Genomic DNA, 16,437 nt, shown 5'->3' on the forward strand with positions numbered 1-16,437 from the left:
TTCAAATTGTGTGTTAAAGATACCAAATTTCCCATCAAGCCCAATCGAAGATACCACTCATTCATCAAGCCCAGATCAAAGTCCATGCGATTTGGGAACATCTAAAACACATAACTAAAGACTTTTCTTTTTTGACAATTTTTCAAATTTCTGTTTTTACCGTTAAAACTGTTATGCTAGGTTAGTTTCCATTTTTAGAAATTCTTTTGTTTTTGCTTCTTTTCTTTTCTAATCTTGGCTGCTATATAGACCAACCTTGGAAATTCTATAAATGCACTGAATCAAAGCATCACTTTCGATTTCTTTTTTATTCTTTGTTTTCATACAAGCAATTCAAGCATATTCCTTGGTTTGTTTTCTTTATGCTGTCTTGCTAAGATAGATTTTTCTTTTACAATGGATGCTCAATTTTCACATGGTATTAGAGCACCCTTGAGAGGGTTACTCTGCTGCACCATCACTGTTTTCATTCTTACCCTTCTTCATTTCCTTTTCTTAATCCTTCTTATCTCCCAATTATGGTTTCATTTACAAATGGCCAACCAATATGCAAATCACATTCTTGATCCCTCAAATCCTTACTACATGCACCCCAATGAAAATCCAGGGAGTGCTCTTGTTTCGACCTTGCTGAATGGACATAATTATCATCCATGGTCAAGAGCAATGACCATGACTTTGGAAACAAAGTATAAGTTCGAATTCATTGATGGATCATTAAAAAAACTTGCTTCTCTCAATCCAATGCATACTGCTTGGAAAAAATGCAACAATTTAGTTGTATCTTGGTTGAGTCATTCCATAAAGCCATCTATAATACAAAGTGTGTTATGGATGGACAGTGCTCGAAAGATATGGGATGACTTCAAGAAAAGGTATCATGAAGGTGATATGTTAAGGATTTCAGAACTTATTGGGGAAATGCACTCCATCAGACAAGGAAGTGCATATGTTGACAAATTCTACACACAAATGAAGGGCCTATGGCAGCAATTAGACAACTACATACCAATTCCATCCTGCTATCATGAGATAAAGTATCATTGTGCACTTATACCCACCATAAAGAAATATAGAGAAAATGAATACATAATCCGTTTTCTTAGAGAATTGAATGACCAATTCTGCTATGTTAGATCACAAATTATGCTCATAGATTCTATGCCTCCCACCAACAAAGTCTTTTCAATACTTATCCAGCAAGAAGACAAATCTGCTTCGAAGAACCTAGTTTCTCAGGAAGCATATCAAGCAACAACTATGATAACAAATCAAGAGGTAGAGGGAGAGGCATCATAGAATCAGTAACTGCGAGATCCAACATCCAAGAAAGATCTGGTCCTTTTGCAAGAGGTAGAGGACATAAAATCTGCATCTACTACCAAAATACTGGTCACACAATTGACACGTGGTACAAGAAGCATGGTTTTCCCCCAAGTTACTTCACAAATTCCACAAACATCAACTACTATTCACGAACAGAATCTCAGATCAATGAGTTAGCAGAAACTGAGCAAGCTGGATCTAGGGAAGAAAAACTTGACCCAACATGTCTCTTTACACCAACTCAACATAATGCTTTGAAAATATGATTGAAGAATCCATGAAGCAAACATCTCACACCATCAACTAAGTCAGTTATATTTCTACATCTATGTCTTCTTTTGAAACATCCAAATCAAGTACATCTCTTAATTCCTTATCTCACAAAACTAAGTCAAGTTGTTGGGTCCTTGACACATGAGCCATAGACCATGTCTGCCACTCCATTTCCCTTTATTAGAATTTTAAGATGATCAAACCGCTTCTAATTTATTTACCTAATGGTAATCAAGCTACTGCCTATCACCCAACAACAATTGTGTTCTCTGATGATCTTTATCTCAAAGATGTTTTATATGTGTTTGCCTTAAACTTTAATCTTATTTCCATTTCAAAACTCACCACCTCCTTAGCTTGCACTTTAACATTTTCAACCAACCACTGTCAAATTCAGGACCTACACTCCTTGAAGATGATCGGTACAACTAAGCTAAGGGGAAGATTATATGTGCTAACTCAATCCAACAAGAAATACTATGAACCACACCATGTAAATGTTTACACTAGTTATGATGATTGTAATATTTGGCACTCTAGATCAGGCCACTTATCTCACAAGAAAATGACTACTATGTAGTCTAATTTTATATCTATAAAATGCAATACAATTTTAGATCCTTGCGAAATCTCCCATTTAGCCAAACACAAAAGATTGCCTTACATTGATAGCACTACTAAGTCAGATTTTGTTTTTGACTTAATCCATATAACATATGGGGCTTGTTGGTACTCATCTACTTTGGGCACAAATGTTTTTTAACAATTGTGGATGATAGAAAGGTTCACTTAGATATATTTCATGAAACAGAAAGCAGAAACTAGCCCTCTTGTTAAAGCTTTTGTGTCCTATGCTAAAAATCAGTTTGATAGAAAGGTTAAGACCATTAGAATTGATAATGGACAAGAATTTCTTATGAGATATTTTTATATGGAAGATGGAATACAACACCAAACCTCATGTGTTGAGACACCTCAACAAAATGGCACAGTGAAAAGAAAACACCAACATATAATTAGTGTTGCTATATGTCTTATATTTCAGTCAAACTTGCCTATATGTTTTTGGAATTATGTTTTGTCTCATTCTGTTCATCTAATCAATAAACAACCAACTATTTTCTTATCTAATAAATTTCCTTTTGAAGAATTACATAACATCTTGCCAAACATCAACAATTTAAAGGTATTTGGTTGTCTTTGTTATGCATCTACTTTAGTTTCTAACAGGCGAAAGTTTGATCCTAGATCAAGGAAATGCATATTCCTTGGCTATCCTCATGGCACTAAAGGTTCTATCCTCCTAGATCTCAACACAGATGATATTTTTATATCTAGAAATATTGTTTTCTTTGAACATGTCTTTCTTTTTTCTGAAACTGCCTCTAACAACAAAGAAACCAATTCCCAAACCCATCTCATACCCCCTGTCAACAACCTAGACATGTTCTTTTATTCCTTACTTAGAACCACAATACATGAAACCATCAATGCCACTACAAATACAATAAATCAACCCACTACCACACAAGAAACCACAAACAATCCTAATCCAACTTGACATCCTTAGAGAGTTAGAAATCCACTGACCTTATTAAAAGATTATCACTGAACCCTTCTACATAAATCCAAACCTCCTAATCCACATATCCATCACCCAATTAGTAACACCCTCACCTATGATCACCTATCCAATGGCCATAAAATCTTTTCTCTATACATACCTGTTAACCAAACACCCAGACACTACTTAGAAGCTATACAATATGAACCTTGGAAACAAGCCATCCATATAGAATTGAATGCCTTAGCCAAGAACAACACTTGGATCTTGACAAAATTGCATTCAGACAAGAAAGCCATAGGTTGCAAGCAGATTTATAAAATCAAACACCATGCTGATGGATCTATGGAGAGATACAAGGCAAGACTGGTTACTCAAGGTTTCACACAAACTAAAGGTGTAGATTACATGGATACTTTTAGTCCAGTGGTCCAAATGACCACTATAAGAGTCATTTTATGTCTTGTAGCTCTTCACAATTGGCACTTACAACAACTAGATATCAACACAACTTTCCTTCATGGAGATCTCAAGGAAACTGTTTACATGAAAAAAAAACGTAAATCGGCAATGGAATTGCCGATTTCTATAAAGTTACACTAGTTTTGCAATATTTCTAAAAGGTGCACCAAAACCGTAATTTTTTGGTCAAGGTGCACCACATCTGTGAATTTTCCGATGATTCTTTATTTACTCATAACACTAACTCAGATTTCTCAACTATCTTAGTATATGTTGATGATTTGATTTTGACAGAAACCAACCTAGAACAAATCTCACACACAAAGATTGTTCTTCACATTAAATTTATCATCAAGGATCTTGGAGGATTGAAATTCTTCCTAGGGATGGAGGTTGCACGATCTAGACAAGATATAACTCTATATCAAAGGAAGTACAGTTTGGAACTCCTCCAAGAAACTGGATTCCTTGGAGCCAAACCAACATCTACTCGCATGGCTTATAACACAACACTTCACTCTTAATTTGGTTCCCCTCTAACAGACATTACTTCTTACAAAAGACTCATGGGGAAATTGCTTTACCTCGCTCATACTAGACCTGATATATCCTTTGCAGTTGGGTGTCTTAGTTGTGAAAACTCAATTTTATCCGATTTATATTCAAAATTCAATAAAAATATTAAATTTCAAAACAATAAAAAGATTGAGTAAAGTATTTTTTTAGATTGTCTCATAACTATTTTTATCTCCTCTGATGGTGTAGATTCTTAACCATTAGTTGAAAAACCTTTGGATCATAGTTAGTTTCATTTCAAAAAGAAAAAAATCAATATAGCACATTACATAATAAAAAAGAGAGGAGAAAGTGAAGGTAACATATGGATGCTAGGAAGGGAAAAAGCAAGTAAAGGAAGAGAGGAAAAGCAAAAGAAAAAAGATCAATGAATTTCTCTCCATAAATCTCTTCCTTTTGTGTCACCAAATTAGAAGTTACTTTTACATAAAAGCATAAAAAACTCTTTAGGCTTCTAAGTTCTCTAGCTGATACAATTAGGATCATATATTCTTTTGTTCCCAAGCTTAAAAAGGGAGTTTCATTGGTCTACAAGGGAGTGTGGCTTCTAGCTCCAGTTCATAATTTGAAACTAATAATGAGAAGCCAATGCATGTCATTTTTCTCAATTCTTCACCTCTTCCCCAAACCACACACATATCTTCATTCCAACCCATCTTCCCTCAATCCCACTCTACTAAGAAAAAGTGCATAAAAACCACACACACAATAAATTCAAAACACTCAAATAACACATATACTCACATAATCTATTTCTTCATCAAGAGCACATTGGGAGATGAATAACAAAATAATGAAATTATGAAATGGAAAGTGCAATTCAAAATAGGCAAGCATTTGTCTTTTGTTTTAGTCCTGTACGTGTGAGCTTCAAAGGTATCATCATTTTCCCATCCACACTCTTCTCACTATATCTACATATTCTCTCTTTCCCTCACACAGAGACCAATTCTGAAATTTCATAAACTAGTTTGGTAATTTACTGTTCTAGTTGAAGCACAACTTGTGCTATTAAACCCAAGGAATTGAATCCATCTTACTTTGGAATCCATTCATCTTTTTTGTTCTTACATTCTTTGTTGTGTTCTCAAGAATCTGAAAGGTTTGAAGAATAGACAAAGGTAGATAATTAAGGAGGATCTATACACTGAAGAGATTAGATCTAGTGTGAGCTACCTATTATTAGGTTTATCCCTCAGATCTCATAAATTATTGTTCATATAGTTGTGCTTGTTTAATATTTCACTAACCTATAAAGATATGGAGAAAGGTTAGGTGGTGGATGAAAATATGTCCAATTTGATATCTGCATCAAGTGAAATAAGTGCTTCTTATGGATTTAGGAGTAACAAAGTTTCTCTCTAATCTCAATACTCCACGCACACTAAAGCAGGTTCATAAACTTGCTTGAAAGTGGATCCTCTAGGTAATCTCTATCTCTTTTTTTTATGATATCTATTTAGTAATAGTCATTATAACAATGGTATATATCTTGTATTCTAAAAAATGATTCTAATAATAATAATATCATAACAAACAGTCGTTTATAATAATTAACAAATTCTTATAATGTTATATTGAAAAACAATTTTATCACTTATTCTTATAATGCACTTAAGTCATTTATTTGGAGAAATTTTTAACTATTTCAAAAATCTCTTTGAAATATGATGCGGCACGGATTTTAGTTTCTACTGTTTCATCAGTTTCACATATGACTAAATTTTAACAATTTCAAATATCTATTCGAGATATAATGTGGTGCGAATATTAGTTTCTGCTGCTTCATCTACCTCGAAGATGATAAAATTTCAACTATTTTAAAAAATCTATTTAAGATTTGGTGCGGTGCGGACATTAGTTTTTGTTGTTTCACCTATCTTAAAGACAACAAAATTAAAATTATATTCCGACCAACCAATTTTCGAACTAGAACTACATAGTCTTGATTTCCCTATTGCACCTAGGGATACGTAGGAGCAAGATAAACTTTTGTTAGACACAAATATAAAAAATAAAAATATTTTGTTTTATTAATTGAATTTTAAATAAATAACTTTAAGGGTATAAAAGTCCATGTGCTTAGCGAGGGTACCATTTTAATACGGGCAGACAGAGTGCTAATACATTCTCCGATCCGTAATCGACTTCCGAGTCTATAATCTCTGTTCAAAAGACCATTTTATCCTAATTGGGCTTAAAAGAGAATTTTCTACGTTTTAACCACAAAAAATGTAGTAGCGACTCCAAATCAATCACGAGAGCTAGAAATTGAGTTTGCCTCTCCCTAAGTCGCAGAACTAGTATTCCAACCGAAAATCGGGTCACGAAATTAGTTAATATCTTGCATCCCCTACTGATCAACATCATAAGGCAGCCACACACATTCTCAGATATCTCAAATCTTCACCTGGTCAAGGCATCTTCTTTCCAAGCAATAATACTACTATTATTCAAGGCTACTCAGATTCAGATTGGGCAACCTACATTTATACAATAAAATTTGTGACTGACTGATGTTTCTTCATAGGATTAGCTCTTATATCTTGGAAGAGCAAAAAGCAAAATACAGTTTCAAGATCATCCTCACGAGCATAATACAGGGCACTTGCCATGACTACTTGTGAGACACAATGGCTCATTTTTCTATACAGAGATCTAAGAATTCCTCATCACAAGCCTGTTAGCATGTTTTATGACAACAATTTGCCTCTACACATTGTTAGATATCAGTGACAGAATACACTTAGAAGGGGGGGGTTGAATAGGTATTGCGGTTCCCACTTACCGCTATTTGCACCAAAGCCCTATTCTGGAAACTTACCCAGTTAATCAATTACTCACCAATTGCTGTCTGGCTCAATTACACAACCAATTAAAAATTATACAGCAATGATATAGCAGATATATTTGAACACAAATAATCTTTATTTGGCAGTAATAATATATTCAAAATATCAACTACAATAGACAATTAAAAGATATTAAAAATAGTAAAGAGATAAGGGAAAGAAACAGTCCGCAACAAGGTTTTTATACTGGTTCATTTTGCGGTCCACTGCAAAACTACATCCAGTCCTCCCCTCTGATCCATGAGATTTTCGTCACAAAAATTAAAACCAATGTGTCTTACAAACACACTTCCAATTACAAGACCTTAAACGCTTCCTTCTTGAGTTCCCAGAACCTCTACCTTGGTTTGACCTTACCCAATCGCCTAGGAAAACATTTTCAACGATCCAGCCCTAACTAAGAGTATGCTCTAAACTCAAGACCTCCAAGTCTTGGTGAAGATTCTCTGATCTCTTTGGTGGTACGACACAAGAGACGACTTTCCTTGTTACACAAACAACACAAAAAACAGAGTAATGTGAAGTACTAAAATAGCTCAAATATTACAAGAAATAACAAGCTATAAACGCTATACAAATCTCACAATTACTATGAATATGTATAAGATAAAAATCATGAAGAACATGTAATTTCTACCCTTAAGAAAACTCTAAACAGTAGTGAAAGAATCATGCAAGAACAAGATAGGATGATGAACACATTTGATAATATGCAATGGATGACATGTTAATCCTAAGCATAATACTATCTCACATGTAATTCCCTCTACCTATATGACATACATTGAACATGAAAATACGCAACTTAGCAATTCTAATATGAATGTATGAATTTATAAAATCGTATAGGAAATCTGTTAAAAAACAGTTTATATAGAAAATTTATTTTTCACCCTGTTAATCGACTATGTTGCATGTTAATTGATTAACGAGCTGGTAGAGAGTAACTGAAATCTGTTTTTCAGTTATCTGTTGAAACTGATAAAAACTGTTTTCACATTAATCGATTAAAGCTTTACTTAATCGATTAACTGGCATATTTTCAGTTAAGATGTTAATTGGTAAACTACCTATATGTTATGCTTATCAACTATACATGTTTTACCTTTATGTTATGCCTAAAATGCACAAATAACATGTATGATTAATGCATGAACATATAATAAACTAGATGGAATGTCTCATGTAAATGATATGATAGTTTTTAAACTTTATAAGATTTGCACATAGGTTTACCTAACCTAGACTTAATAACTAAGACACATCTAATAACCTAGTCTAGACATGAAGCTCTTGCATCTTTGGCATGTTGATTTGTTGAGTTGTCTTTAAGCTTTCAATAAGTCCTTTGTCTTCATCAAAACATAGGCAAGCTAAGTGCTATCTTGACACATTGCACTTTCACATTAAAAACCTCAACCTAAACATTTCACATCGCTACAGTGGATCTTTAAGATGATCACTGAATGCATGGTTGTTGATTTCAAAGTTAAAGCGCATAGCTAGACAACGAAAGCTTGGTATTATTTACAACATGAACACATTTAAACAACAAAACAACCTTTCTCCCCCTTCTGACATTATCAAAGAGATAAACTAAATAAAATTTTGGTCAAAAGTAAGAAGAGATATGAAGTGAACTCAAACTGTAATTAATCAATTAATGTTGAGAATATAATTAATTAACCAGTTGATGAAAGAATTAAACAAGTGCACAAATTTATCAGCATTTAATCGATTAAAACAACAAGTTAATTGATTAAACCAACAGAATACATCATATGACAGATTTAATGGCATGAAGGGTTATACATGAACCAATCAAGCATGAATGATCAAGCATTTACATTATAGCATTCAAACAGTAGGCTCAATCAAACATAAGATATACATATAACCAAACATGATCAAGATCCATTAAACATGCAATCATGCTATATTTGACATATATAAGCAAAATGAAACTATAATAGGAACGATTTAAGTTCAACTGCATGCATATCAAGTCATAAAGTTGTAGGAATAATAGATAGTTAGAGTTACAATCCATAAAGCAAAGATAAAATATGTCTCGAAATTACAAAGCAACATAAATCCTAAAAACCAGCCATATAGAAGGACTAAACCTAGGGCAACCTAAGATCTAAGACCTTCTAATCTAGGGATGCGGAGGAGGATCTCTATCATCAGGTACGATCAGACTACTATCACCCCGGATGAGGAATCTCAACTTCTCTACACAAAACCTCGCATTTTGTGCCTCAGCAGTATTCTGGACAAAGCTCCTCATAGCCTGAAAGTGATTATTGATGTAAGCAACCTGATGCTCCTCAAATTGTTCCAAATCCTTTTGGTAGGAGTCCTTCAAAGACTGATAGTGTAAATCTATCCTGTTGTTCAGTCTTTGCTCCATGACATCCAACTGAGCTAATCCAAAGGATGATTCTTGTTGTGCAGTTCCAGATAGCTCCCCCCGAGTCTCTGCATTAGGTTGATCTATACCAGCCTAATCCTCATCATCAGATAGCTCCAAATCCACTATAGTAAAATCTTCCTGGTATTGCGAAGTACTTCTGATACCCATTTTGTGGATAAGGCTTTCACCAACAAGGTTATCTTTTATCAGAAGTCTCTGTGACGATGGTGTCAGACACGTCAACATGCAGATAGTCAATAATTCTCGATATGAAGATACTATAGGGAAGCAATTTGGATTACGATGTAGAGACATTATACATGACCTTCAGAATTTCTTCAGGCCAATTAACCATTATATTCTCCTCCACAACATACATAAATTTCAGATCATTAACCGTAGGTTGTGCATGATTAGTGTTCCTCTGAATCAAGATGTACGCAATCAAATAGTGAAGCAATCTATTCTCTACCGATAAAGAACCGGCTTTAGTCAATTCTCCCTAGACATACAGATAGGGACCTCTCAGACATGATTTATATACATCAGCAACATCGTAATCAGTAAGCCATTCACAATCACCTAGGAAAACATCAGTAGTGGATAAGCCACCCACATTCATAAAAATGTTACTATCCATCTCAAACATATTTCCTGAAATCATAGACCAATATCTACCATCATTATAACAGAAGTTAGCGTAAAATTCCCTAATTAAAGCGGGGTACATATTATGTAGGTGGGTTTTCTTCCCAAAATTTGGACAACCGGGCCTCCTGAAGTATGAGTGAGTAGTAGGAATATCCACAGTCGTGCCTCACGTTTGGATTTGAAGATGAAGCATTAGGAGGCCTACGAGTGCGGTGAGCAGTTGTCTTAAACCTCTTCGAACATCCTCTTTCCATTGTTGATTAAAATCGTTAGTAATGAGAGGAGAAGGAGGATAAGGGAGGGAACCTAGAGCTTAGGGTTTTCAAATGGGAATAGGATTTCTTGGAAAATTGAGAAACAGATTGGAAGAATTGAGGTGCACAAATGGGTAAAGATGAGGTTTAATTCTCTCTATTAAGCTAAGATTTTGACTTTGCTGCTTGCATTTGAGATTTTCAGAGAAAAGGAGGAAGAAATGGTTTAAAAAAGTGACAAAAACACATCGGATTCTAATATACTTGCTGTTGTTAATCGATTAAGTTCTGTGTTTTAATCGATTAAGCCGTGTAAAAATTTCAAGTTTTCAGAAAAATGAGCCCAGGTAATCTATTAAAATAAATCTTAGTTGATTAAATTTAGTGAAAATTGAAATGTTTGCTACTGGAACTCATTTTAATTGATTAAGAAGGATAGTTAATCGATTAACTAGCATCAGATATGCATAATCAAGATGTTTTTGGGTTTTAAAAGCATGCAAAAATCTCTAACTTTTGTCAAGAAGTTTTTACTCAATCACATATACATTTTCAGCATGTCACATAAGATCATGAGTCATAAAAGGAATGTAATGCATTCATAACAAGTATACATTTTGAAGCATAGAAGACATTAATCATGTGAAACATATAATAACATTTTTAGATGATTTTAATCAAGATAATTTTCATCAGGAATTCCAAGTTCTCTTCGAAGAACATAGAAGGTATCTCGTGAGAGAGGCTTGGTGAAAATATCAGCCAATTGCTTAGATGTTTCAACAAATTCGAGCATACAATCGCCCTTTTGTACATGGTCACGCAAGAAATAATATCTAATTTCAATATGCTTGGTTCTATAATGCAAAATGGGATTCTTGGATAGGTTTATGACACTTGTGTTATCACAATTTATAGGAATCTTTTCTAGTTTAAGTCCAAAGTCCTTAAGTTGCTGCTTCATCCAAAGGATTTGAGCGCAACACACATCGGCGGTAATATCCGCTTTGGCGATGGACAAAGCAACACATGCTTGCTTTTTACTATGTCATGCAACTAAGGAACTACCAAGTAAATGACAAGTCCCACTAGTGCTTTTCCGATCCAACTTACATCCTGCAAAATTGGAATACCCTACCAATGATAATGAGGCATCCCTAGGATACCATAATTCCATATTAGTTGTTCCTTTTAAATAACTCATAATTCGTTTTACAGCAGTATATTGTGAATCTTTAGGCAAAGCTTGAAATCTAGCACACATACAAACACTAATCATAATATCAGAGCGACTGGCAGTTAAATACAATAATGAGTCGATAATCCCACGATATTTGGTTACCTCGATTGTTTTTCCTTTTTCATCTTTATCTAGATAGCATGCGGACATCATAGGTGTTGAAGCCTCTTTACACTTTTCCATAACGAACTTCTTCAGTAACTCTTTGCAATATTTCGATTGATGAATGAAGATGTCACTTTCCATTTGTTTGATTTGAAGTCCAAGAAATAAGGTCAGTTCACCCATCATTGACATCTCAAATTCACCCTGCATCAACTCATAAAATTGTTTACATAGAATGTCATTAGTAGATCCTAAGATTATATCATCAACATATATTTGAACTAAAAGCACATGATTATCTAATCTACGAATAAAAAGGGTAGTATCAACCATACCCTTCACGAACCCTTTTTCCAAGAGAAAAAAGCTCAATCTATCATACCAAGCTCTGGGAGCTTGTTTCAGGCCATAAAGGGCCTTCTTGAGCTTATATACATGGTTCATGTATTTAAAGTTTTCAAAGTCGGGAGGTTGATCTACATATACCTCCTCTTGTTTGTAGCCATTCAAGAAGGCGCTCTTGACATCCATTTGAAAGAGCTTGAAGTTCATAATTGATGCAAAGATTAAAAGCACCCTTATGGCCTCTAATATGGCTAGAGGAGCGTAAGCCTCATCATAATCGATGCCCTCCTCGTTCTTGTAGCCTTTGGCCACTAAGCGAGCTATATTTATGATTATCAAGTCAGATTCATCCAATTTAGTACGAAAGACCCATCTAGTACCAATCACTGGATGTTCTTTAGGCTTAGGGACCAAATCCTATACATTATTACGCTCGAACTAGTTTAGCTCTTCTTGCGTAGATATATCCCAGTGCACATCCTCAATGTCCTCATCGATGGTCTTAGGCTCAATTTGAGATACAAAAATAACAAAGTTACAAAAGTTACGTAAAGAGCTACGGGTTACCACCCCTGTAGTTATATTACATATCACTTTGTCGAGTGGATGATCCTTCTTGGTCTTCCACGCGATTGGCAGGTCCTGACGTTCATCTTGTATAGTTTGCTTTGCTTCTGCTTCTTTGTCCTGGTCCATGTCCTTAGAATATGCTTCTTCCAAAGCACCTACAACATCATCATAGAATACCTGCCTCTTCTCTTTTAGAGAAGATTCGTCAAAATGGACATGCATAGACTCTTCTACTTGCATTGAATGCATATTAAAGACTCGATAAACTTTACTATGCAATGAATACCCCCAAAATATACCTTCATCAGCTTTTGAATCAAATTTACTTAAAGCTATTTTTCCATTATTTAATACTAGTGTGTACAGTCACTTCGTGCCTGCCGACTAATATTGCATGATACCACATATTCAATTTTTATATATTTCATTTTTTGAATTAAAATGTATTTGTTGTGTTCGGCTACTTTATATTATATTTTTTGTGTTTATGATAATGTTTAATTTAAGGTGAGATATGTGATTAATTAATGTATTGGTGATAGTTGCTTAATATTATATAGTTTTTTTGTCAAAATTAAATAATACTAAGGGCAATATAGGAAATGAAAATTACACCATGAAGGAAGTTATTTCAAGTTTTGGCTTTATATATAGTATAGATAAAGCATTTACACCCAAAAGCATGAAGATGGGAAATATTAGGTCTACGACCTTTTAAAAGTTCATATGAAGTTTTTGAAAACGTGGGCCTCAAGAGTATACGATTAATCACTTAGCAAGTTGTATGCATTGCATCAGCCCAAAAATATTTAGGAACCTTGCTTTCATTTAGCATTGTACTAGCAAGCTCCTCTAAGACTCGATTCTTCCTCTCAACAACTCCATTTTGTTGAGGGGTACGAGGGGCCGAAAATTGATGCATAATACCATATGAAGTTTTTGAAAACGTGAGCCTCAAGAGTATACGATTAATCACATAACAAGTTGTATGCACTACATCAGCCCAAAAATATTTAGGAACTTTGCTTTCATTTAGCATTGTTCTAGCAAGCTCCTCTAAGACTCGATTCTTCCTCTAAACAACTCCATTTTGTTGAGGGGTACGAGGGGCCAAAATGATGCATAATACCATATTTTTACAAAATTTATCAAATAAATGATTTTCAAATTCCCCACCATGATCGGATCGAATATATACTATGTTATGATTAAATTGGTTTTGGATTTGCTTGGGCAAGGTTTTTGAAAGATTTAAAAGCATCACTCTTGGACGAGAGAAATAACGTCCATGTAAATCTAGAGTAATCGTCAACGATCACTAAAGCATAAAAGCTACCACCAAAAATCATAACCTGTGATGGTCCAAACAAGTCCATATGGAGAAGCTCCAAAGGTCTTGTTGTGGATATCACATTCTTTTTAGCAAAATAATTTTTAACTTGCTTACATCTTTGACAAGTGTCATAAGTTTCTTGAGTTTTAAAATCAAGTTTTGGCAGCCCATCAACCAAATTATTTTTAGACAATTTATCTAGATGTTTTATGTGAATGTGAGCGACACGCCTATGCCAAAGCCAGATGTCATCCTCTTCGGATATAAAACATTTTGAAAATAGAGTAGTGACATCCTCCAGATCAACCATATTGATATTATTTATACGATATCCGACAAACTTAACTTTATTAGATATATTGTCATGAATAATACAACACTCAGAATCAAAAGATACATGGTTACATTTATCGCATAGTTGGCTCATACTCAAGAGGTTATGTTCCAGACCTTCAACATATAGCACATTTTCGATCACAGCCTGATTTGAGTTGCCAATTGTTCCGGTGCCAAGTATCTTCCCTTTGTTGTTGTCTCCATTTTCTTGCAACGATTGATCTAGGAATTTTGACCTATCACCCGTCATATGTCTCGAGAATCCACTATCAAGATACCAATGTTGTCTATGTGCTCAAAGACATACCTGCTAAACATATATCACTTGCCTTTTCAGGTACCCAAGTTATGTTAGGTCATTTTCTATTAGTAACTAGGGAATTATCTCCTTTTTTCATCCATACATACACGCCACTAGGTATACCATATTTTCTAATATAACAATAGTAGGAAGTGTGGCCATGAGTGCCACAATAAAAGTATGTAGGAAGAATCACATATGGTCTTCTCCTACGCGTATGAGGAATATATCCTAGTCGGGTATGGTCACCAACATTCCTGGTTTTACTAAGCACAATGTCCAACATGTTTTGACTCTCTGTGAGTTTTGCGAGTTTTTCATTTAATCTCAAATTTTCTTTTTTCAAATCATCGCAAGAATCACAGACAATTGGTTGACATAAATTATGATCAGGGCAATTGCATGCATTACAAGAATAGATCAAATCTAATGTTTCATTTTCCAATTTTAGTTCATCTAATTCTTTTTGTAATGAGACTATTTTGTGTTCATTTAGCAGGATTATTCTTTTCTTATCGGAACTAAGCCTAGCTAATTTATTTAACTCATCATGCAATTCGACATAGACATTATATAATTCCTCATAAGGAGGAGAATCATCACATGAAGTAGATGAGGTGTTAGAATATACCTTGCTATTTACCTCTTTTGAATTTGAGCAATATGCATCATCTATTTTTGTCATTAAGCATAGATTTGTTGCCTCTTCTTCATCTGAGGTGTTGGATGTCGTCTCCTCCTCTGGTAATCCCATACTTTGTAAGCTTTCTTCGATTTGAAGTCCCGAGGAGTGCTCTTATTTGAATCAACCTTCTTGAGGTAAGTAGGACACTAGAACCTTATATGTCTTGGCTTACCACATTCATGGAAAGTGAAGCGCTCTTTACTCTTGCTTTTTCTGGTCGACTCCCGCGCTTCTTTCTTATCGAAACATTTGAAGCCTCCTTTATTTAGAAATTTCCCGAATTTGCATACGAGAAGGCTCAAAGTTTCTTCGTCTACATCTGAATCAGATTCATCTTCTTCTCTCTCTCTTCTATGGATTGAGAAGTTGTTTCCTAGAGAGATATACTTTTCTTTTTGCAATCTGATTCTTCATGCAGAGTCAGGCGTCCAAGCTCCATTTCGTGCTCTTGAAGTTTTACGAACAATGTCGCCAAAGGCATGGAGTCAAGATCTTTTGATTCCATAATAATTGTTACTTATGGTTGCCATCTCCTGTCAAGACAACGTAAAACTTTGTTAGTAAGCTCTCCTTTGTTAAACAATTTATCCAAAGCAACTAAATGGTTTACTATATGAGTGAAGCATTTTTGCATATCACCAATGGATTCATTTGGTAACATACAAAATAACTCATATTCATCTGTCAGGGCATTCAGCCTAGCACGCTTGACTTCGCTAGTGCCTTCGTTGGTCACTTGTAAAGTGTTCCATATTTCTTTAGCACTTTGGTACTGTGAAACCCGAAAGAACTCAACATGGGATAGGGCCGATGTGATCATATTTTTGGCACGCAGGTTATACCGAACCTTTTTGAGTTCATCATTGGTTCATACACTTTTCGATTCATCGTCCACTAAATGTTATGGAACGAAGGGCCCGTTGACTATGGATTCCCAAATATCCGAGTCCATGCACTCTATATAGAATTTCATGCGAACTTTCATTAGGCATATCCTTCGCCACTGAATATGGGAGGGCAGTTAATGGATGCGCCATCACCGCCAAAGGGGTTGGTGGAACCCATGTAATTTCCCTAACGGATCACGCGAATATGGTTTAGCTAGCATGGCGTACTAGCTCTGATACCACTTGTTAGGTATCAGTAAC

At 34.8% G+C, this 16,437-nt stretch overlaps 1 protein-coding gene across 1 annotated transcript; it reads left to right on the plus strand.

Moving 5' to 3' along the window:
- Positions 535-1,592, plus strand: LOC109350474. Its single transcript, XM_019591707.1, has 2 exons — positions 535-1,037; positions 1,157-1,592. Exons 1-2 carry the CDS (start codon positions 535-537, stop codon positions 1,590-1,592), a joined length of 939 nt encoding a protein of 312 aa, XP_019447252.1.

Source organism: Lupinus angustifolius, chromosome LG06, assembly GCF_001865875.1.
Source record: "Lupinus angustifolius cultivar Tanjil chromosome LG06, LupAngTanjil_v1.0, whole genome shotgun sequence".
NCBI lineage: Eukaryota > Viridiplantae > Streptophyta > Magnoliopsida > Fabales > Fabaceae > Lupinus > Lupinus angustifolius.